Raw genomic sequence first — 23,854 nt, forward strand, 5'->3', positions numbered from 1 at the left:
ACAGAAGTCCCCTATAATAAAACTCTGAGCTGTCTCTTTTTTTTTTTTTCTTTCAAACGGATTAGTAGGGGTTTTTCCCATTGAATATTAAAAACATACAATTTCTGCTTTTAGAAAGTTCTCTAATGGGAACCCGGTTAAACAACATATGTTATCGAATCGCAAAATGATGTTCGTAACGAAATTCACCTTAAAGTAGATAAGAAAAATCTGGGAGCCTACAGTCTTTTTTGGAATGAATGAAAAAATCGATTAAAAAAAACAACAACAAAAAAAAACATGTCGAACCAAAAACGCCAGTTTGGACCACCATGAGGCTTATAAAAGATTACATTAACATAAAAAGATTACGTTAAAGTGCATAAAAAAATTGTACCTTTCATATCAAAAGTCTACTTCTAAATTTTATTATAAGTGTACAACTATTTAATGCATCTTAAGGACTGCATTTAGCAAAAACCCGTAAAAATATACCACCAAATCTACTCTTCAAGCCACAAGGAATCAAAGTATCAAACCATGCCCAAATTACTAGCATTATATAATTTAACCTTTTTACTGTCGTAATGTTGGTCGTGAAACTAATAAATGAAAGGCCAATTATGGAAATCGGTTATTTTATATTAAGATTTCATAACTGCTTTTTTCTTCATCAAATTTAAGCACAAAAACAAAACAAAATGCCTTTTCTATCACCCACATTTGCTTAGATTTACATATGCCAAAAGCATATAAAAAGTTAAAAACCTAATAACATAGATTTCAACTTGAAAGCTTTAAACTATAAAAACATGCTAAAACAACCCCCTGTGTTCCAAAATGTTACATAAAACCCACTCAAAATTCCATTATCTCACTTTTCACTCCCTCTATTTACCATTTCCTTGTACCTGATAATGGAATCCAACCTTTGCAACTTCAACTGATGCTTAAACTTATTAATAAAATCATCAGCTCTTGCATCCACTTCCACGTCACCCTCCGCCGCCGTTCTCGCCGCCGACCGCCTTTCCCTCACTGTCTCCGGCCGGCGAGCCTCCACAATCTTTTCTTCCTCAAAATGTGAAAATGCAGATTTCATACTTGCAGACTTTTTCATCTTCGCCGGAAGTTTAACCGGAATCTCGCCGGAAGCCGGCAATGTATCGGACTTTGTCCGGTTAACGTGCCCACCAGTTATATTACTATATATCTCATCCAAACTCTTCAACTCATCCTTTTCTTCTTCATGGGAATCCACTAAATCAACCGGGTCTTCATTTTCAATCCGGGTCGGGTCAGTCTCAACATGGTCCGGGTCAGATTTTTCAATATCGGTCGGACCAAAATTGAAATGGGTTATCACTCTTTCAATGGTGTGGTTCTTCTCTTCATAAAAATGGGTTACTAACGTGGGCTGTTTTTCAAAACGGGTCGGGTCAAGATCGACATGGGTAGTATCAGAATTGACACGTGTCGGGTCAAGATCGAATTTTTTTGAGTTTTGGGAAATGGGTTGTGGATCTTGGTCATGAGGGAATAAAGGGTGGTTGAAAACATATTCTGTAGCAGCTACTTCTAGAGGTTCTTGAAGTTGTTGAAGTTCTTGTTGGGGTGGTTGTTGATATTGTTGGGATTTATGAGGGTGAAAATTGAAAGATCTAAGCCTATGAAGAATAGATGGGGATCTAGTGAGTTTGGATTGGTTCAAGTCATTTTGGTTATTTTCATTTTGTGCAACTTTTTGGTTTTGTTGTGTGTTATTGTTGTTGTTGTTTGGTAAGTTGGAAGTGAAAAGAATAGTGGCAATCATGAGGTTAAGGAAGATGAAGAGGATGGTGGGAGTGAACCAGCTATTCATGGATGCCAAGATAGATAATGGTGAAGATTCTTCCATCTGTACTTGTTTAATTAATGTATATTATCTGGAAAGATAGATGTGATTTTGCAAATGGTGGAGAAGAAAAAAAGGAGGGGCAGATGGAGGATCAGTGGGTGGTGTGAGTAAACAGAGAGAGTGTGTGTATATGTGTTAAGAGGAGGGAGAAGATGAATTTTGTGTTTGTGAGAGAATTTGTGTTGTAGACTTGTAGTGATGATGTGTTCGTAGACCAACTACTTCATTTTTATATGTGGTATATATACAAATAAATATTATTTACATTGAGAACTTCTTTTATTTTGTAAAAAGCGTGATAACGTTTAAATTATATATTGAATCATATGTTTTTAAATTTTATTCACATGTGAAACGTTATATTGAATTATATATTTTTAAAGTTTATTCACATGTGAAATGTTATAAAAATGTATGTTATTGAAGAATTATTTTTTTTCAAAACTTTCAAAATAGCCTTTTACGATGTGAATGAATTTGTTCACGTTTTTTTTTCCACATGTAAACAAATGACTATATATAAATTCTGCACCTTACATTTTTATAACGTTTCATATGTGAATGAACTTTAAAAACATGTAATCAAATATATATTTTAAAAGTTCTCACGACTCTTGTAAAAAGAATGGTTCTTGATATAAGGCTCCCCTAAATAAATAAAATAATATAAATGAACCATTTAATAGTTTACGTGTTAATGGTAAAGGGTAATTAAAGTTAGTTTCATTTGAATGCATTTTGATCATCGAATTAAAATCAAGTTTAAAGTCACTTTTGAATTTTGATTTTTAATTTTAATTCAATAGTCAAAATTCTTAATGAAATGGTAATGTACATCCGAATGTGTGAATAATAATACTCGTAATAGTTAGATGTTTCATTAAGTTTAAGCATGCTTGTGCATTATGATTTATGAGCGCTGATGTCTTGCTTTTGATTGTGGTTGGAGTGGTGCACACTTACGCTAACTATGAACATAGCACTACAAAATACCTTTGTGTTTGTGTATAAACATGATTGTAGTCAAACGTTCCATTCTAGTTTGTAAATGTTTAGATTTTATTCAAACATATGAAAATCAAAAGACAGTACAATCCATTTTCCCAAACGCTTCTTTCTAATAAAGTAAAATATTTTTAATACTAAAGACATCTTTTAGGCGTCCTTTAACTGTTACATTACATTCTTATGGATCTTTAAAATTTTTCACATCCTTAAAAAAAAATTTAATTTCACTTCCATCCATAGAACATTTTTAAATATCTTAAGATAATCAGGGAATTATTAAGTAGTTGAGAATCACCTAGACAATAGTTTGGCTGGAGAATTAGTGGGTACCAAATGATACATGAGATCAAGAGGTTTCCATCTAATTACCCTATATATATATATATATATAGAAATAGTTTAAGGGCATGTCATTAACTTTGGACATACCCACCAAATTCTTAACTTTGAACAAGTTTCAAGGACAATGAATAACAAAGGACATCTATGAACATGTAAAGATGATAGAAAACTCAAACTTTTAACTTAGACCCGAAAGAAAATAATTATTGCGTTATTTTTTTTTCAAAATTAAAGATTTATAATACTCTTTAATTTTAAATTCAATTCAAGTCAACTATATTCACAGCAGTATCTTACCATCTACATTCTACGATAAATCCTAGTATGTTATTATATATATATATATATATATAACTAGATTAATGCGGGAAATATACATATAATTAATAACATGTTAAACTTTTATAATATTATATGTTGACAAAAATTTAACTAGATAAGAATTAAACCACTAAAAAATATGAAGTTACATTGGTGGCCATTTAGATTTCGTAACAGTAACCAGACAGTTGAAAAATGAATACATCATCTATTTGAGTTTTCGCTAAGTAAGGTTTTGGTTTCTTTGGATGTCTTTCATTCATCCTATAGGTCTGCATTGTCATTGTACTTGTGTTTTAACGTTTTGCTTGAATAATTTAGTTATACAAGAAATTTACTAAGCAACTTAATTATCAATCTATATATCGCATGTTATTTTAATCTAAGTTAAAATTATGCAAAATATCATTGCAACTTTCATTCCATTATTTTTCTGACATATAATTGTGATATCTTATCATAGACTTCATATTTGTTTTTAGTCCAAAACATTGATTTTAATAAAAATGTTATATAATAAAAGTCCTATAAAAAAAACTCTTATAACCGAATTTTATTCGTTATATGATAGAAATTCTATAGAAAAGTATAATTTAGTAAAAAAGTATTAAATTAAAAAGAAAATTTTATTCGTTATATGATAGAAATTCTATAGAAAAGTATAATTTAGTAAAAAAGTATTAAATTAAAAAGAAAATTTTATTGTAAAAACATTAAACATTAATTTTAAACATAAATAATGATGTAAAATATAAAAATATTAGTTTTCATAATTATATCATTAAAAACATTAATTATTAATGTTTACAAACTTAATTAAGGAAATAATAACAATTTAAATATATTAAAATAAAATTAATCTAAAAATGTTAAATAGGATATGTGATATCATCATTTGATCTAATATCTCTAATTAAAAGTTGAACTTTATTTAAGAGTCCATACTTCTTCAATTATTAATTAAGGTTTCTTTTTTATATATATTTAGAGATATTAGAGAAGAGAATATAAGGCTGTTAGACATTTAAGTTGGGTGAAAAACCTCACCCAAATTGGGTGCATAATAGTCTCACGCACTTTTCTAATATAATATACACATATTTAACTATTTACTTTTCAGTGATATCGGATCAAGATAATTCTCGTGAAAATCTTTCATTATAATTGTAGATAGCAAAAATTATATACGGTAAATATGATAATGTAATACTCTCTATTTTAGTAATTAACTAGTTTAGAATGTTGTGGGGGTATGTAGGCCATTTTTCTGGATGCGACTGTATGGGAAAAAGAATATATTGGCATGTTCATTTACTTATTGGATGATGGGCTGGTTCGTTGCACGTGGGAAATATTTCTTTCGCGATGTGTATACTTGGGTGCGTCCATTGCTGCTCTTTAAGATGTGGGCCGATCCATGGGCGGCAAAACTATAAGTGATAAGTGCGCACATCTTCCACTTCAATATTTGTAACAAAGTTTTCCATTATTTTAGTAGCAAAATATATATTGCTATAAAATATGTTATGTACTTTTGTTATGTAATTTGTTGCTAGTTATCGTATTATGGGACGATTATAGCGAGTAGTTATCTGTTTGTCAACTAAAGTTTGTTACGTATCTAATATGACCTAAGCTTGATATGCTTACAAGTCTATTGAAAAAAGCTACAAGCATTTTGCATATCTAATTGTGACATTAATTGTGTAGAACAATTGTTAGAAGCATCTCCGATGGTCACAAACTATCACATCGAAAATGTGTTACGTCACCATCATATTAAACCTAATTTATCCCTCGACCATCACACTGAAAACAAGATCTCATATCCTCAAGATATCTATATAATACCGTAAAATACCCAGGGAAAAAAATCATCACTCCCGTGAACATTATGACCAAAATCGCTTGCCACCAACACGTCCAACTGCTAAAGCTACCACTTATGGCAATGAATGTTGTGAGAATGTTATATATCAAAATAGAGGTTAGTTTAACAACAAAAGGGTTTTGGTATATTAGTATTGGAGATAAATGTACAATTAATTGCTTGTGGTATATAGTCCCAATATAAATTCAATTCAATAAATAAATGTTTCTTCCTTCGATTTAGTTTATAAAATAAAACGATCGAGTAACTATTGGCACAGACAATATATGAATCGCGGAAGACTGAGAGGTAAGGGGTCTTGATCAAGTGGTTTGTTAATTGTCATGATGTTCCGTTGTCGCTACCAAGTGATGGGATGACCAAAGCAAAAAGAACTAAAACTTATTATTATATTGATGCTTTGCATTGGTCATTCCATTGCTATATTGTAGCGTGAATTGACACTTGTGTTTTCATTAGTTTACTGTTTTCCAAAATTGACACTTGTATTAATTTGTTTATTGGTAATTTAAAGTATTTTGTATTGGGTGGATAAGTGGATTGCCAAAGTTAAGTCTCCTAATTTTTTCGTCCAGCTTGACTTACATGCTAACATGTTTTCTTGATGCCGTTATTTTCACTTTTTCTTATCCTCATATTTTCTTTATCTTTATATAATTTGTGTTGGAGTGTGATCATTTTATTATAAATTGTATGTCCGGGAATAATTTAAGCCTACGAGGTCACACGAAATGACACGGTAACTCGATAATATTAATTGATATATTAAAGTAATATATTAATTAGTTTAATCACGAAATGATTAAATAAACATAATTAAAGGGTTAATTGGATTTAATTAATTAAAGAGCAGGATAAAAATGTGAAAATTGAAAAATGGATTTGGACCCTAATGTTAAAGGGGGGGGGGGGGGGGCGACCATAACAAGGGCTTTGTCTAACTTATTTTCTAAGCATGATTAACCCTAATTAAGTCCTATAAATAGAGGCTTAATTCTTGATTTTTCACACACTTTTTCACATAAGCTTTCTCTCCTTTTCTTCTTTTTTCTTTGAAGTGGCCGAAATTCCCTTTCATTAGGGTATTTCGACTTTGAAGTTTAAGGTTCAAGCAAAAGGTTTGTTTGGTTTGTGATCGGGTACTAGCATACGTTATTCGGGGTGTCTAGTGTGCGATCGTAGAGGGGTTTTGCTTTAAACCCTAAGCATTAATAATAATCTTATTATTATTATCTTTATTGGAGCTTGCATAAGATACACGACTCAATTTTAGTCTTTATTAATTAATTTGATTGCATATATGTTTCAATTTCTTCCGTTGCGCGTACTCGTGATTATGTATGTTTAGGTGTTCATATACTAACAATTTGTTTGGTTATCGATTATCGACATCTACCATGAAATCTCTAAAGGTATATTTGATCCTCTTAAATGTTGCCTCACCCAATTTTATTTTGATTAAATTTGATCTCTTTTCGGTAACTTGCTTATCATCCTAACATCAGTCACCACTTTCTCATCCATATACATAACGTCTTGCTTCGCTTTCATACCCTCTTCAAGGTTAGGGTTTTGACTTTCGAGTTGATCAAAATTCTTTTATGCCATACATTTCACTCGAGTATTAATTTTCCTTTTGATTAAAACGACAAAGTATTCCATTCTTATTGCTTAAACTACATAAATGCCTAAATAGTGTCCAAGATTTACAAATGTTTATGAACAACGTTTTATCCGTTGCTTGTAGCCATACATATGCCTGTCAATAAAAATATAAATTCTCTAAATTAAACATATATAGAACAATAACTTGTCGAAAACTAAAATAAAATCATTTTTTTTTAATTTGTTATTTGCGGGATGCAAGCACCTTTGGTCCGTTGCAATAAGCTTTTCATACGGCGATATTCGCGACTTATTTAATAATCTACATCAAAATGGGCCCAACATTCCCATGTGCACACTACACAACAAAGCATAGAGAAACATATGTTTTCCATTAATTTTATCATTATTTATCCTTTAGGTGAATGGTTCTTGTAGTTTTTCATGAATATTTTTTCATGGCCTCAATTTTTAAAATCATATTACTATGCGGTACAGAATTTAATAATTCGTATATGATATGCGTTTTTGACATAAGTTATTATATTATGTTTTCATTCAAATTATTAGCTTGATTTTTTTATTTCACGTGATGCATTAATTTTAACTAAGTTTGCTTTTAAGCAATTTTCATACATTGATAAAAGTTTAAATATTCGTTAATGTTGTTGCATGTAGCAACAACCAATCCAATGAAATCCAAATTCAAAGTCACCAAATTCCTTTTGAATTAGTAAAATCTAATGGAACTGAACTTAAAATCATAGCTTTTGAAAACCAAAATTCGATAATATTCTTATTCCTGATGCAACTGAAACCACACAAACTGAAAGTACAAAATATATTGAAAAACAATACACATAAAAGGTAAAGGCCCTTAATCTCTATTTATACTTCTTATAACTAACTAAAGATACCTCTATATTACATAGAACATGGAAAACTTCATCCGTTTGCTAAAATATAGTATATGTATAACGCATAAGAATATAAGATTGTTATTGACTTATTGTGTATGATGAAACATGTCGTGTACGACGAATTAATTGGATGAGTCATTGTCTTCCTTTAAATAATCATTTGGATTTTGGAAGATGGAACAAATCATGTGCATATGATTCTACATACATGGCCACATTCATGAAAATCAAGCGAAATTGCAACTTTTATTTCTATCAATCAATCCATGTTTAAAATGTAGGTGAAATCAACAGTTGATTTACTAGTAATATATTTCGATGTGAAAGCACATCGAAACTTAATATAGTCAAATCAATGCAGACATTATGCAATTCGTATCTTATTAATTACAATGTATGGATAGGGACAGAGGCCATATGGGCTTTTAACTTTAAGGATGAATGATTCTTTATAATTTGGTTTCCGTTTCTGTTTTTATTTTCTTTTTCTTTTTTAATGTAAACACTTACATACTAACTACACATTTGTTCTCATTTCATGATTTCAAGTAAAACTCACAACCTATTTTGGGGTTGGGATTTGGGAGTAGCTATATTAGTTGACAAGTCATCGGACACACCCGATGGAGTCAAGGCATGAACTGATATAAAATCATAGAAGATAGCAATTCTAAACATCTTTATGACCACATAAACTAAGATTGGATTATTTAAGAAGTTTTATTTTAAAAGAGTGATATCTAATCAGATAATAAGCTGGATTTTCAGTAATTTATGCAAGACCCATCTTAACTTAAGTTAGACTCTACTTTCTTCATGGACCAGGATATAACTGATGAAGTCCACTTACGCTTAATGCAGTAATGCTCATGTAGATGGGCCACACATTTTAATACTTCTCACTGTATCCGGCCATTACTTTTCCAGCCCATGGTGGCTCAAGTATGTAGTGGGGAATTACACAAACTACAAATAATGTTGCATTTGTTTACACTTTTAGTTAGCGTGAACAAATTAAAAATTTTGTCACGTTTTTATGTGTGTAAAAATATATAAAACTAAAAGTATGTAAAATTAAAAGTTCACACTTTTTAGTGTGAATAAAAATATATACACACCTTTAATTTTACATATTTTTACACACGTAAAAGCGTGATATAGTTTTTAATTTGTTCACACTAACTAAAAGTGTGGACAAATGCAACATTATTTGTAGTGACATCATCAGATTAGATGTCAGTAAGCATGTATGAAAAAGTAGATGGAGTTAGGAAACTTTGTTCTTGGTTTAAGTGTTAGGAAGCTTGTTAGAAGACCAAATAGTACAACTAACTAGCGCAGTATACTCTAAACCGGGGTTTAAGTATTATCACTTCCATAGTTCCATTTTCAAACTGAGATGGAGAGTTTCAGAAAATCTATGAACCATCCACTCATTCAGAGTCATCTTACGTCACTTCAAGAACATCCATCCCAAACGCAGAGGTTAAGAGCCTGACAGAAAAGCAACCAACCACTCTTGTCAATGTGGGCAGTTGGGCGCTAAAGATGATTTCGTTAAACAACATGCTCTGCTCTATAAAGGTGTACATGGCTAGTGTTGGTATGCAATTGAATTCTGTGTTGCTGTGATATAGCTTACAATTAGCTAGTATATCTTAATTCAATGGGTGGGTTGTTCAAGTAGTAATCTGTATGGACCAGTGGCCCTAGTAGCGAATTCTTACAATGCCACCTTCCTGATCAATTAAAATGTTTGTATCAGTGTATTGTAAATCAAGTTAACTGGCAAAAGTCAAAATACACCCAGCCCAGCCCAGTTCAGTCACCACAAATCTGGCTTGGAGTAAGAACTATTTGACATTTTAACATATACAATCTGCCCAGCCCAGCCCATGCTCATGACACCACCATTGTATATCTATCTTTTGTTATTTATATATTACAAAAAAAAAGGGGTTAAGGTTGACATCATATAACTCGTCCTGTTACTCTCACATTCAGGGGGGATATTTATGTATTCAATCACGTTCCGGAATCGAACAAGTTTGTGAGAGTAACAGCACTGCTGTTAACAACAGATCATAACTAGACAAGAAAAAGGTGCAAAATTAGCTAACAAAGAATAGAGAGAACATAAATAAGCTCAAACTATCCAATGGACATCTATCGTCTATTGGAAAAAGCAACATAAAATGAAAAAACAAAACAAAAAAAGGGAACCTAATAAAAAACTAAAGCACATATTCATCAATGAGAAATGGGACAATCAAATGTCGTTGAAGATGATGATGAAGGTGAAGTGATCCAGGAATGTACTTTCTCCAGTTCATTTCCACAAGATAATGGGCCGTCAAAAAGAATGTCAATATTATCCTCAAAGCCAGTGTCGTCAAACAAGTCAAGAGTATCACCTGATTTATCAAGAGGAATATGTAGAAACGGAAGGAGATTGTAGCTTGAATCTAAGCACAAGCTCCATGGGTGTTCGTCCTCAACTGAATGTGGGAAATCAAGATCATGAATCTGATCAGGCAATGACTTTTCTTTTTCACTTGCAATTGTCTCTTCTTCTTGTTGCTCATGACTACTTAAGTCATTATGAACCTCCTCAATGTGCTCACTTTTCACTGGAGCTACAACTTTGATCGACTCAAGATTAGCTTCGTTTTGTGGCACGACATTCTTCAAGCGATCTGCATAGATGCTGATATCAAAGTTGGTAACTGCTTTTGCACCTCGATACTCAATGGCTGCCAAGTCATACGCTGCAGCTGCTTCCTCTTGAGTGCCTAACAACACATTAATCAGTTCAAGACTAACTTGAGTATAGTTTTATTTTTGCATTTTTCATTCTTTTGCTTACCGTACGACCAAGCAAATAGTTAATGAGTGTAATCGTATTTTGTAACAAGTTACACACTTTGTTTTTTACAGAAACAACACTATCACATGCTAACAGGAATGACTATGAATTTCCAATAATTGGATACCAAATAATCTAGAAGTAAATTCGGCAAGCACAAAGATTAATAGCTAACAAACAATAAACATCTATGAACCTTATATACTCTTTTATAAACTATAGGAAATGAATATAGGTCCCACGGAACATTGAGCTAATTAAAACTATAGCACTATGCAATACCCTAATTGTATCAAGCCAAACGACATAAACATGAAAGTACAATGGATGTTTCTACGGGTTGAGGGGTAATTACCAATACCATGGTCAGAACAAGTTGTTATATCAGAAGAATGATTATGTAGTGCTACTAATTGTCTATTATGACCAATTTATATTTCATTGGGCAGAGAGAGCTCATGTGCACCTTTTTAGTACTCCATAAGTCCATATATAGCAGATAAAATGGCTTTACAGTTACGTTTATACTGTGCTTTACAAATTCATTATGGCAGTTGGTAAGATACAAAATTGTTACTTTGCTAGTGAAATATCAAGATATAAAAAGCTAGAATTTTTTTTTTTTGGATTAAACGTAGAGTTATCACTGTCGTATAACCAGTACTAATAAACTAACAAGTAGATTTATCATAGTATTTACATGATATATTATATGAAATTCTAATAAACAAACTTATCAGATAATATACTTGATTACTCTCTTATTATAGTAATATAGTATTAAGCTTACATATAATTAATACATATATTGGATCACTAATATTAATTAAATATTTGAAGAATATTGTATTTTCAGACAGAATAGAATCATGGACTATATTTTTGAAGTTGATAAACACATTGCACAGCTTTTTAGGCAAATTGTATATTTTTTGTGAGATTGGATCTATTTGATAGGCTATTAAAAGTCTGTTTAGTACAGCTACTAAAAATCTCCTCAAGTTGCATAGTCAAGATCTAATTAGGTTATGTTTTGTTAGAAGAGTAAAAAACTAATTAAGTCCATATTAAACAATGGTTAATGAGTTTAAGGGCACACAGTGTAGTGTGTCATTCACCATTACCAAGTCGTGGCCATGGTGTTGTTTGCAAAGGGTATGGTAGTTATCCACCATGTCAAATCAATCTCTAAGTCAGGGAGTTACACAAATCATTAAAATTAAGCGGATATTCCATAAACTATGATGGAGAGGTAACCACTAGGGTGATGGTACATTGGCCAAGGACTCGTGTTTCTCGATGTTAAGGTTACAATTTCTAACATTGGCATAAACTCCTTAGTAGAGGTTCACTCACTATGACTCCAGGCTCACAAAGCTAGTCGTCTTGGGATTAGTCTGCTCGCAAGGCGAGTTGGATCACTTGAGCTCAAAAGAGGCCAAAAATAAAAGAGGCCAAAAATAATTAAATAGATAAATAATAGAATAATGGAGAGGTTTTCTTTAATTTAGCTCAACACTTATATAAGTACCTAAGAAAACATACACCTAAACACCACTCACTACCACGCAATAAATACTTTGGTTTTACATAGTTATTTGTTCATCGTTTTATTAAAGGAAGTGATATTCGTACCATAACTTTTGATAATTTTACCACACTATACAACTATTAAAACACACTGTACAAGCCAGTAATGCATGCTTGTGGTAAATATATCAATACTTGTGGTACGAATAACAATTCCCTTTTATTAATCAGTTGACATGGCTCACCATAGAAAAATAACATATAAACTTGCAAAAATTAAATATTTATCATAAAAAATGAGATTTGAAACAAGACATAAACATGCATATACATAAATATACCAGAGAGAAAGATATATATGTCACGTACTGTAAGTTCCCAAATATAGGTATTTGTTTCCAAGAACTCGTCCAATCCGTGCCTCCCATCTTCCATTATGGTGGTGCCTATAGAAACGATACAATGTATATTAACATTTTACTTTCTTAAATCCTGAATGTACAACACTTGTTGATTATGAAAATCAAAAGTATTTGGAAATTGAATTGTATTACACCCATTTTTTAAAACCTTAAGGTGAATACCGAAAAATCATTATGAAAGGACAAAACGGGTAAAAAGTAGAAATTTCGGCATGACCTTATCATAAAATCGACAGCCAATGCTTATTATCAAACATAAAAAACTTGCATTATGACTACCAAAACTTGTAGAAATCATTTCCAAATAAACCAAACTTCAATTAACCATATTACAACACCTCAAAAATCAAATCTAATAACTGACTAGCAAGGATCCAGCACATTCAATTTGGCCCGAAGCCACTTGTCCCTCTCATATTTGTTTTTATACTTTAGTCCATACTAAGAATAATAATAAGATTACTTTGTATATCTGTAGACTAAATACATCTCTTTAGTAATATAATAATACATCAAAATTTGAGGTATTGCATATAGCAAAAATAAAACCATGCATTTCGTTGATTGAAATCCTTATCGAACTTCGTTAGTACATTAGTTTCAGATATGCATTCTCTCTCACACACATTTTTCCGACCAACAATTCGGGTATGAGGTATAGCCAACTTTAGCTCTAACCGCAAAGTAAAAGTCATAGACATGTGGATGTTTATTGAGGAAATGGAGCAAACAATGAACATTATAGTGAAGATGCTTATGCCATAATCAATTTTTCATGTAAAAACACATGTTTAAACCAACATATTCGCATGTAACATACAATAAGTATGAAAAATCCCACAACTCATTCAACATGTTTTCTATACTTATCCCAAAATGACAATGAATAAACTGCTATTTAGCGCAAATCTTAAAAAACTATAGATAAGTAACTATATCGTCACCATTGTATCTGACATTTATTTCTATCAACAAAAGATATTTTGAGAAAGGAAAATTAAAAAATAAAAATAAAATGAAAGTGTATGTCAAATTATACTCGTGTCTTGAAATTAAAATGTACTTTTAGGAGTTTCTACATATTATGAAGGTTTTTTACCTTGCTACTCCTCTATATTTTGAAACACCTCTTGAAAATCCACTACTTCTTCTCCTTAAGGACGCTAAATATTCATCCTTGGACAGTTTTTCCATTTTTTCGATATCCTTCTTGTAGGTGTCTATCTACAAAAAATAAAAGATGAATCACATATACAAAAGCCAAAAGACTAAAATGCTTAAATATGGTTTCACCTGTGTACATCCAATCTATCACTAGCAATGGGACCTATTGTTTACATTTAATATCAAAACTGATAAATTACACAATATTTGATAAAGCTTGATGTGCAAGATTTGGAAAGAAGACATTGCAGAAAGGAGTCATAAACAACATTTCTATATGCACCTGGAAATTGAGGGTCGTATCCGGCCCCCAATATTTTAGGGCAGCAAGATCATATGTGCGAGCAGCAGCCTCTTCACTATCATAGGCCCCTGAAGGAAGAATTTGTATGATATATTCAAATGTTCAGTTAAGTACATTGTCCCTATAACCAAGCATTTGTGTATGTGTCTGTATACTTGATACTTTTACTTTAAATATGCTCTTGATCAAAATAATGAGCACTCACTTGAACAAAATCGAACTTGTAAGTATCAACTAATAGTTTTAATGGGAAGATGAGCATTCTTAATAAAAAGAGCTTTACTGGTAAAAGTTTTTAAATTTATTAGGACAACACACGCATAAGAAAAAATGGTACGTTTGGTTTGTATATCCTTCAAAAAGTTTTTATATCAGCCACTTGGCATACGTTCTACTTCTAGCCTATATAATTTACTTTTTGGAGCCAACTACGGTGCCATGGATGGGTAGCAGATTGTCTAATTTGAATTCTTGGGAGTATTTAAGAAAAATTAGTATACAATCATAAACTAAAATAAATTTAGCCCGTAAAAATGTTATTTATTATCAATGTGCATGTATTAGATCCACTTACCACAAGGCTCTAAAACTCAGTCAAATATCAATGAGGCAAAGCCACACACTCATGTAAGCAATTTAAAAGTATCATACGAGTAGTATATTAGTATCTGAAAAAGTAATATAATAATGGCAGAGAAAAAGAAAGATAAATACTCACCCAAATAAACTATGCAAGCAGAAACCATGGTGACAATCAGCAAGAGGTCACACCAAACCAGAATAGCCCAAAAAGCCAGAGTCAGAACTTAAAAATATATATTAAATAACATAAAATATATTAAATAACAGAATAATTTAGAATATCTCCAATGGGGTGCCCTTAGGTGCCCTTGGATATCTTTTGCCATTGAAGCTTGTCAAAAACTAAGGATTCTTTGCAGGAGGCATGCCCTTAGTTGTCCTTACCTAATAATTTTTTGTTTTTAGTTGGAAGTAAAAGAATATGTAAGGATGTTTGTATGGTTGGAGATAAAATCATAGGACTTGAAAGATTTATAAAGATGTATAATGATTCATAAGGATATGATATGACACCTCAAGCATCCATTGGAGATAGCCTTAATTTACCAACAACAACAACAAAAAATCAAAACTGCAGATCTCTGTCATTTAATTATATCGACTATAATAATAAATTGGTATCTTAATAAAAAATAATAATTAATTTGAAAATAAAAAATACAGAAAGAAATACTGTTCAAAAATATTTTCCAGAAAGAAATGATATTTACTTTGTTTTCCTTTCTTGTTTTGGATGTTGTTCCATGTACCCTTGTCCCATAGATGTGCTTCAAATCTTCCAGTCCATCTATGCCTGTTGTTCAACATTTTTACTAAATTTATTTACTAATTTAATGCATGCAACATTGCAACTTATATTTCCTATAAGTTAATATAAAGGTGAATAAAAATTTGTTTTACATAGAGAATATTTTCAATGTAAAACGCATGTAATATTTTCCAACATTAGAATGATCATTTCAATGCAATAATATGTACACATTTTTTTCAACATTATTAATTCAATTTGCAAATGTTTACAGAAAATTTGATCGTAGAAAAAAATGAAACTTTCAACAATTTAAATTTCAATTTCTACAAATTATTTCATTAAAAAACACCAATGCATGTAACTATGTAACCAATATCCCCCTACACTGCTTGACCCCCAATTTATTTTATTAAAAAAAATTGGCAAAAGTTACAGCCTTTGACAAATTTCACCAAATGGGTATGTTACTAAAATGTAAGATTCAACTAATTTCAAAGGAAAAATCAATCTTTTTCAGCAATACTACAAAATGCATGTAACCAAGTATCCATACTCCCCTTAACTTAGATCCCAGAACACCAATTTAATAAAAAATAAAAATAAAAAAGATCAAACCTTCTACAAATTTCACCAAATGGGTATCTTGCTAAAGTGTAGGATTTTACTAATTTTAACATAATAATCCGTTTTAAGAAAACTTCAAAATGCATGTAACCCACAATCCATCCTCCCCTGATTTTAGGCCCAAAAATCAATTTCAAAAAAAAAAAAAAAGTGAATAATTTTTGGAGTGAATAATGCAGTTTTAACCTGGTGACACCTCTGTAAATGGAGCTCCTGCGAGTGGTTTCAGCATTAGCAGTTTGCATTGAGGAGGTATTAGTAGTAGTCAAAGTGTTGTTTTTGTGAGATTTTGGGATTTGGTGTTCATTAATAATGCATGAAGAAGAAGAAGATGAACATGAAAATGATGAAACCTTTCTTCTCTTCATTCTCTCACTAAGATTTATGGCCTGAATTTTCTGTAGAGCGAGAAAGAAGGGGGTTTTACTAGAATCAGGAAAGTGGGTGACTTGTGACTTGTGAGACTGGGCCACTGAGGTGTATATATAGGAGAGCCAGCTGATTTTTTATTTATTTATTTTGAAACTAGGTGATCAAAAACAAGTTTTACTCTTCAAAGTTTTTATTTAATGCGAGTATAATTTTAACTTTATAATATATTAAATTTTTACATTCATGAGTAATTCACAAAATTTTATATAATAAATAATTTTGCTTCTATTCTTTTTCTTTTTTTTTTACCATAGATGATCTTTATAACCAATTATTTTAACCTTTGTACGTATTTTCTTTTATCGTATATTACAAAATTTCTAATATTATTAGTAAAATGTATTTTATGCAAAATATTGAACAAACACCAATTAAATAGAGGCAAATAATTAGTATACACTAGATTTAGTCTCGTGTTGCATACATAAGAGTTTAATGATATTAATAAAATAAATATAGTTATTTTTCTATTAAAAAAACATCTAAATTGGTTATGGAAAACAAAAAATATATATATAAACTAATGAGAGTGTTTCTATAGTTAATCATATAATTAGTTATTGAAAGTTTATTTTTGGACTTATATTTTCTAATTTATAGTTTTAATTATGATACATGTAAAATTAATTTTAAGTATTTGAATAAATAATTAGGGCAGTTATTTTTTTAATATATAACAAAGAAAAAGATAAAGATAAAAATATAGAAATAAATATATTGTGGTAAAAAAGAATAATAATCATATCTAGCATAAAAAATAATCATTTTTAATCAAATTTGTTTTACTATTTGGTGCAAGATGCCCTTAGCCTATTAAAAAGTAAACTTTTCCAACTGATTTTTGCATTTTCTTTAATGTAGAAAGAAGTCATTGTTAGTACGTATTACTTTTAGTTAATTATTATATTATATGATATGAATCTCATTCGGAATATTGCGTAATTCTCATTGATATGTCATAATAAAATACAATATAATTCTCATAATAAACAGGGTACTATATTTCACCATTAGAATATAATTCATCATATCATATTACATTACAATATTATACAATAAGTCAAAAGATATAATTATACAATAATATGATATATCATAATACTAGTCTTAATACTTGTACGATGTACGATAGCTATATAAATTATATCATAAATAAAATTGAATATGCCTCTTACATGATTTGTGATTATCAAATAAATTATGATTAAAGTAAACTAATTATCGAAGCTAAATTATAATAAACAGTGGTGATAATATAATATATTTAGTTAGCGTTTTGGATTTACTTTAAATTTTTACAATAATATCAAAATCGAAACTTGTAAGCATAGCGGATGACGGCAAATAGCTTTGTGATTTCGGATCGCACACAAAAAATTGTGAAGTCTTCATGCGAATAAGTTATTATTATAAGTAATAAAAGTTAAAAAATCATCTTTATAATGTGTTTTGTATCTATGAGCTAATATTTAGAGTTTAATTATAAGTTTAATAAGAAAATTGAATCTATATACAATTATAAAAGTTAATTTAGTAAAATAAATAGATTAGATAGACACGTGTTGACTAAGGATTACGCTACGTGTCGTTTAAAAAATATTTTAATCCTGTTTTAGTTTATTAGTAAATGATTTTTTGGAGAGTTTTAAGGTTAAAAAGATTTGTTTTTTATTTTTTAATAGAATTTATGTTGGTCTAGAAAATTTTTAATTAATATAGAAAAATCGAGAATTAATTAGAATGGAAAATTAAGCTCAATGAGGGAGATTAGAGGTGTCAATTATACCCTCAACCTTCTTTTTTAATTATAATATAGATGATACAATGCAACTATGATGATAGTTTAATGGTTGGAGACATATAACATAAAAATGGGGGTCGGATATTCAAATTTCACTGTGTTCCTTTAATTATAGTTTTGTGTGATTATATTCTCTCGTGTTAACCACGAAATCCACAATAAGAAACTGATAATTGGTTATCAATTTTATACGATATTATTCAATATGATATGTTACGAAATCACTAGGTAGGTTATGATGCCATAACACATAATAAAAAACACAACATGAATCATGATACGAGTATATAACATATTACTATCGGAAACAACATGATACAAGTGTCACAAATGGTTTGTCTAAGTTTTTAATTCCTATGGAGTTTGTAATACCTTGCTTGAGACTTGAGAGCTTGAATTCTTGTTATCTAAGTAATTTTTGACAATTGACATATTGTAAATCTCTCTCTCTTTTTTTTTTAACGAACTAGAATGTTCATGTAATATAATCTGGATTCGATTATCCCAACCAAACAAAATAGGGAATGCAATACAAAATACAATTCTACCAAATGTACCTCAGGCGATTCTGTAGAACGTACCAAACTCTTTTTCCTTTCTCCCTTAACTTTGTTTTTTTTTTCTTATATTTATGAATGGTTAATGCATAACGTGATTTTAAAATAACTCAGTTTGTATAAAGCATTTATTTTTTTAAAGTTATTGTACTTTTGGTTAGTTTAAAATGATAACTAAATACATTAATATCATCAATGTATCTTTCGCTAATATCGAAGATGGTAACCAAATTTCCTAAAATTCACATAAATTATGTACAAATATTTTAAGATCGATCTTGACAAAATGAAAATATAATGATCCGAATGAAAATAAAAAAAAATACACCGATTACAAACATTTTTATAAAATACAGTGTAATTTGATGACTTTAACTTTATTTTTCTACGAACAAACATGTAGACTTGCAAACCACAAATTAGTAATGCAAGTAACGTGGTTGAATCAAATGAATAATAACTTTGTTTTTAGAAATAGAGGTTAAGGGATCGATTCTCCCCAACCCCAAACCCCCTAATTCAAAAGTTGGAAATTATTTTCTATCATTTAGATAGAACATGAAACCAATTAACCTTCTTTATCTGGTTACACTTCAATCTCCCCATACACCGTCAAAATATTGAGACCCAAAATCTATATAATACGATATTGGGCATTTACTTACCTACTGACTATAAACCGTAAAACTTGATCAAACAACATGTTAGAAATGTGCGACGATCTAGTAATGTATCGATCAACTAACAAAGTGCTAAAAAAAATGCTTTATTAATGTATCTTGACTTGAACCACGAAGGCCTCCACAAACTATTGTGAAATCCTCTTGTTGGATAACCTACTTTATTAGTCTCATTATCTATCCTTCTATATCTATATCTATACTTACATATAAAAGAAATAATCCATTTTATTTTCGGTAATGTTAAAAATTATGTACTATTACTAAAATATCCTTTATCTTTTCTCCAAATCATCTTTTTTCACTACTTTGATTATTTTCATTAATATACCTAAAATACCCTTAACGAAATAAATTATACCATCAGTCCCCCAACTTATAAAATAATTACACTAACCATTATATTAATTACATATATATCAATAGCCTATATTACTCATCGTCACTACTATCAGTAGCTACCGCCACCGGTCATCACCACATTGCTGCTGTCACATTTGCGGACAATATGCTAGTTGATCATAAATTACGGAGTATTATGTAACCTTCCAGTTTGAAAAAAAAAATATAGTAATTTACCATGCCACATAGTTTTGCTTGTGAATCCTTGATACTTGTGAGATATTAGTTATTCTAAAACTCAACCCACACTATTTAGAGAATACAAAGTTAAGTAATTAGAGAACGCAAATCATGTCACGTAATATTAATAAGTTAGTGTGTAACTTCATATATTCATATCTCATGTTGACAAAATTATGTTTTTTACGGAGTATAAGATGGTTAAAAAGAGGACTCTTAGAATTTTGATGGTTAAATGAAACATAAAAAGTTAAATTGTATCTCGTAAATAACAAAATTATTGTTTTAGACACAAAAGGAGACAATACATGTAACACAACTTATATCCCTATACAATTGAGTTATATGATTTTTGTTATATATATGATGATGTCGAATATGAATCGATGATGTATAAATAGATGGTAATGCATGTATTGTATCCAACAAAATGTCTATTTTACGATGATGAAGTCAACAGGTTTGGTTAAGTCGTACTGGTTTTTAAGTAAATTTAAGCCATTTTTATGCTTTGTTTTTGTTTGTAGTTAAGGGTCGGTTTCCTAATGTTAATTTAAGCGTGAGTTTGGGGTTGGTTTTGTGTTATTGTAGTTTACTAGATTTTAGACCCGTGTCCCACACTGGACACGGGATTTACAATATTAACAATATCATATCTTCATACATTTAAATCATAAAAGCTTACAATTTAAAAAAAAACACGGTTTTAAGTGTTATATTTTACAAGTTGTAGTACAATAATCATATGTTCCTCACTGTCATTATTAGCCTATAAATATAAATTAAGTATTCAAGGCTAAAAAGTGTAAATTATTGATGAAAAACATAAAAGTGTAAATTAATGAGATTTTTTCTACAAATTAATATAAAGAGTTAAGTACTTTTTTCATCCCTGTGGTTTATCGTTTTATCACTTTTCGTCCTCGCCGTTAACTTTTTGCTAAAATCATCCCCGTTGTTTACATTTCGTCCCTGCCGTTATCACTTTGTCGTTAATCCCCTCACATGCAAGTCACGTAAGGGGCAATTTCGTCTCATCATCATAAAATCCAGAAACAAAAAAAAAACAAAAAATATATCTTTAAGATTAAAAAAAAAACCATCCATATCTACATCTATATCAATGATTAAATCCTTAAAAATTAAAAAACCTTATCTTGCATATGTACATTACAATCTGTATTTTCACATCAATCCATACAGCACCACTAAGCTGCCTAATAGATCGTACAACCACCATCATTATTATTCCCTCACTATTTCAATATCATATATATACGCATATATATGTATTTTATATATATATATATATATAAGATCATTACCTTTTTTAGGTTTTTTGAAAGAAGATATATATATCTAGAAGATGAACTGTGTGTACGGATATAGGCCGGAAGATATATACATCTAGAAGATGAACTGTTTGTCTGTTGGTTTTATGTGTGTAGTGTGTTTGTTGTTGTTCATCATCTTCTTCTTTATCTTAATCATCTGCCGCTAATTGTACGGACTACGAGGCACCTGTTTTGTATTATGTTTGTTGATTTTAGATCTAATCGGAATTAATACTGTTGATAAAATTTTAGATCTAATCTGAGGTTGTGTGTGTAACTGATTGCGTGTGTTGATTGTGTATATATTGATTTGTGTTAATGGAGGAGGCGGTGGTTGTTATTAGACCGGATTATGGGTTTATATGAAGATGAGATACAGAATCTGGGTTGCTACGAAGAACAATGAAAGATGGGTGAAAAGACATAAATGTCCCTCACGTCCAAAGCACGTGAGGGGTTAACGGATACAGGGACGAAATGCAAACCACGAGGATGATTTTAGCCAAAAGTTAACGGCGAGGACGAAAAGTGATAAAACGATAAACCACAGGGACAAAAAAAGTACTTAACTCTAATATAAATATTAATATAATAATATTTTTGGATAATGATTATTAGGATTTTTAATTTGTAGTTTATCTAAATGATGACATCATCAAAAGTCAATTTGATGAAATTGAACGATATAATTGGTTAATTAGTCATTAGTTCAACTGTCTTATAGTATATATTATTATTATTATTATTATTATTATTAAGATTAAGATGGTCTTTTAAACATATTATTTTAGTGGGGTTTGTAATATTTTATATCACTACTTTTTTTTAATTATAATTAATATATGTCATTCTATATATTAACATATTATTTTCTTGTTTGTTGTAATCTTTAGATTACTACTTTTTTTTTTTTAATTACAATTAATATATATCTCTCAATATATTTTATTGTAATATATATTAAGGGTGATGATAATTCCACGGGGACTTTTTCTACATTCAAGGAAATAAAAATTATATAAGTATGCCCTTATATCTCTTTTTCTTATGTTTGACTCAATCGTCAAAATCCAACCCAATTCCTCCGTCCCTCCCGTCGTTTATCTTCTTCCGTATCTCTATAACTATTGTTAGTTGTCCCCTCATCCATTCAGAAGCAAAATACACATTCTTTAATTCATTCATTAGAATAATAATTGAAAAGGTTGAATTGAATATTACAAGTAGACTTGTTTAGATTGCAAAAACCAACCACCGAATTAAAAATTGAGAAAATAATCAAATATTTGGAAACTAAATTCCAGTTACTTTCGTTCTCTTACAATTTTTGATTTATTTTTCTTCACACTTAAAAGAGAGAAATACCCGTAAGCATTTGTTCTTAAAAAAACAACATACTATGTAAAAATTTTAAGCATGTTGTTAGGAAGTTGATTTGATCTCACAACAATTTTGAAACATTATTTGATGTGTCGTATCTTTTTCTTCTTTTTGATCGAGAGTAAACAATTTAAGTGTACGTCTGTTAGTCTGTATGTTATTATTCGTATGCTGCTATTATTTGCTTGTTTAAAAAAGAGATGATTTATTTGGTATTTAATAATATAAAAAAAGTAAGGGTACTATTGTCCTTTCCATTCAAACTTTTTTGTATGGATAAAAAAGTACCGTGAAAAAGTCAGGACCCATATATTAAACATGTAATAGTTGAATTTTTTCAAAATAATATAATATGTATTCAATTAACCAATTACAACTATCATACTAATCTTTTAAACAATCCATAACATTTAGGCATCTTGCAAACTTTACGGAGTTTTTAAACAATCCATATAATTTATTAACCAATCATTATAAATTTCCACTGTATAAACAAAACAAGTCATCAAACATTTAAAGAAATGAGTCACAAAACAAAGCAAGTTATGCATGCCATCTTTCATTACTACCCACAACGTAGTATGCATTACATAGGTACACGATAGTATAACATAATCGACGTTAAGTGCACAAAAATGTATTAAGTTATAGCCCAAAATTAGTGTGTTATGCATATCCAATTTTCTAATAGTCCTGTTACACTTATGTTGCTAGTTAAAATTTGTACAGCGATGAATTAACAATAAATATGACCTTTTACTTAGTTGTCACGTATATATATATATATATTGTTTTTTTAATCCATAAAATTAATGGGGCCCAAAAATTTATTCATTAATCAATAAATATTAAAAAATTTATATGTGAGGGGTTTTACACCTA

The 23,854-nt window shown here is 30.0% G+C and overlaps 2 protein-coding genes across 2 annotated transcripts; both read right to left on the reverse strand.

Moving 5' to 3' along the window:
• Positions 1-673: 673 nt before the first annotated feature.
• Positions 674-2,079, reverse strand: LOC122606750 (pathogen-associated molecular patterns-induced protein A70-like). Its single transcript, XM_043779611.1, has one exon. It carries the CDS (start codon positions 1,874-1,876, stop codon positions 854-856), a length of 1,023 nt encoding a protein of 340 aa, XP_043635546.1. The 5' UTR covers positions 1,877-2,079; the 3' UTR covers positions 674-853.
• An 8,111-nt stretch (positions 2,080-10,190) lies between these two features.
• LOC122585842 (ethylene-responsive transcription factor WRI1-like) lies at positions 10,191-16,599 on the reverse strand. The gene is made up of 7 exons (XM_043757965.1): positions 16,393-16,599; positions 15,542-15,624; positions 14,968-14,976; positions 14,229-14,317; positions 13,881-14,005; positions 12,729-12,805; positions 10,191-10,755 (listed from the first exon to the last, which is right to left on the reverse strand). The coding sequence occupies exons 1-7, from the start codon at positions 16,572-16,574 to the stop codon at positions 10,214-10,216; spliced, it is 1,107 nt and encodes a 368-aa protein (XP_043613900.1). The 5' UTR covers positions 16,575-16,599; the 3' UTR covers positions 10,191-10,213.
• Between the last annotated feature and the right edge of the window lie 7,255 nt (positions 16,600-23,854).

This window comes from Erigeron canadensis, chromosome 1 (genome assembly GCF_010389155.1).
Source record: "Erigeron canadensis isolate Cc75 chromosome 1, C_canadensis_v1, whole genome shotgun sequence".
NCBI classification, from domain to species: Eukaryota; Viridiplantae; Streptophyta; class Magnoliopsida; order Asterales; family Asteraceae; genus Erigeron; species Erigeron canadensis.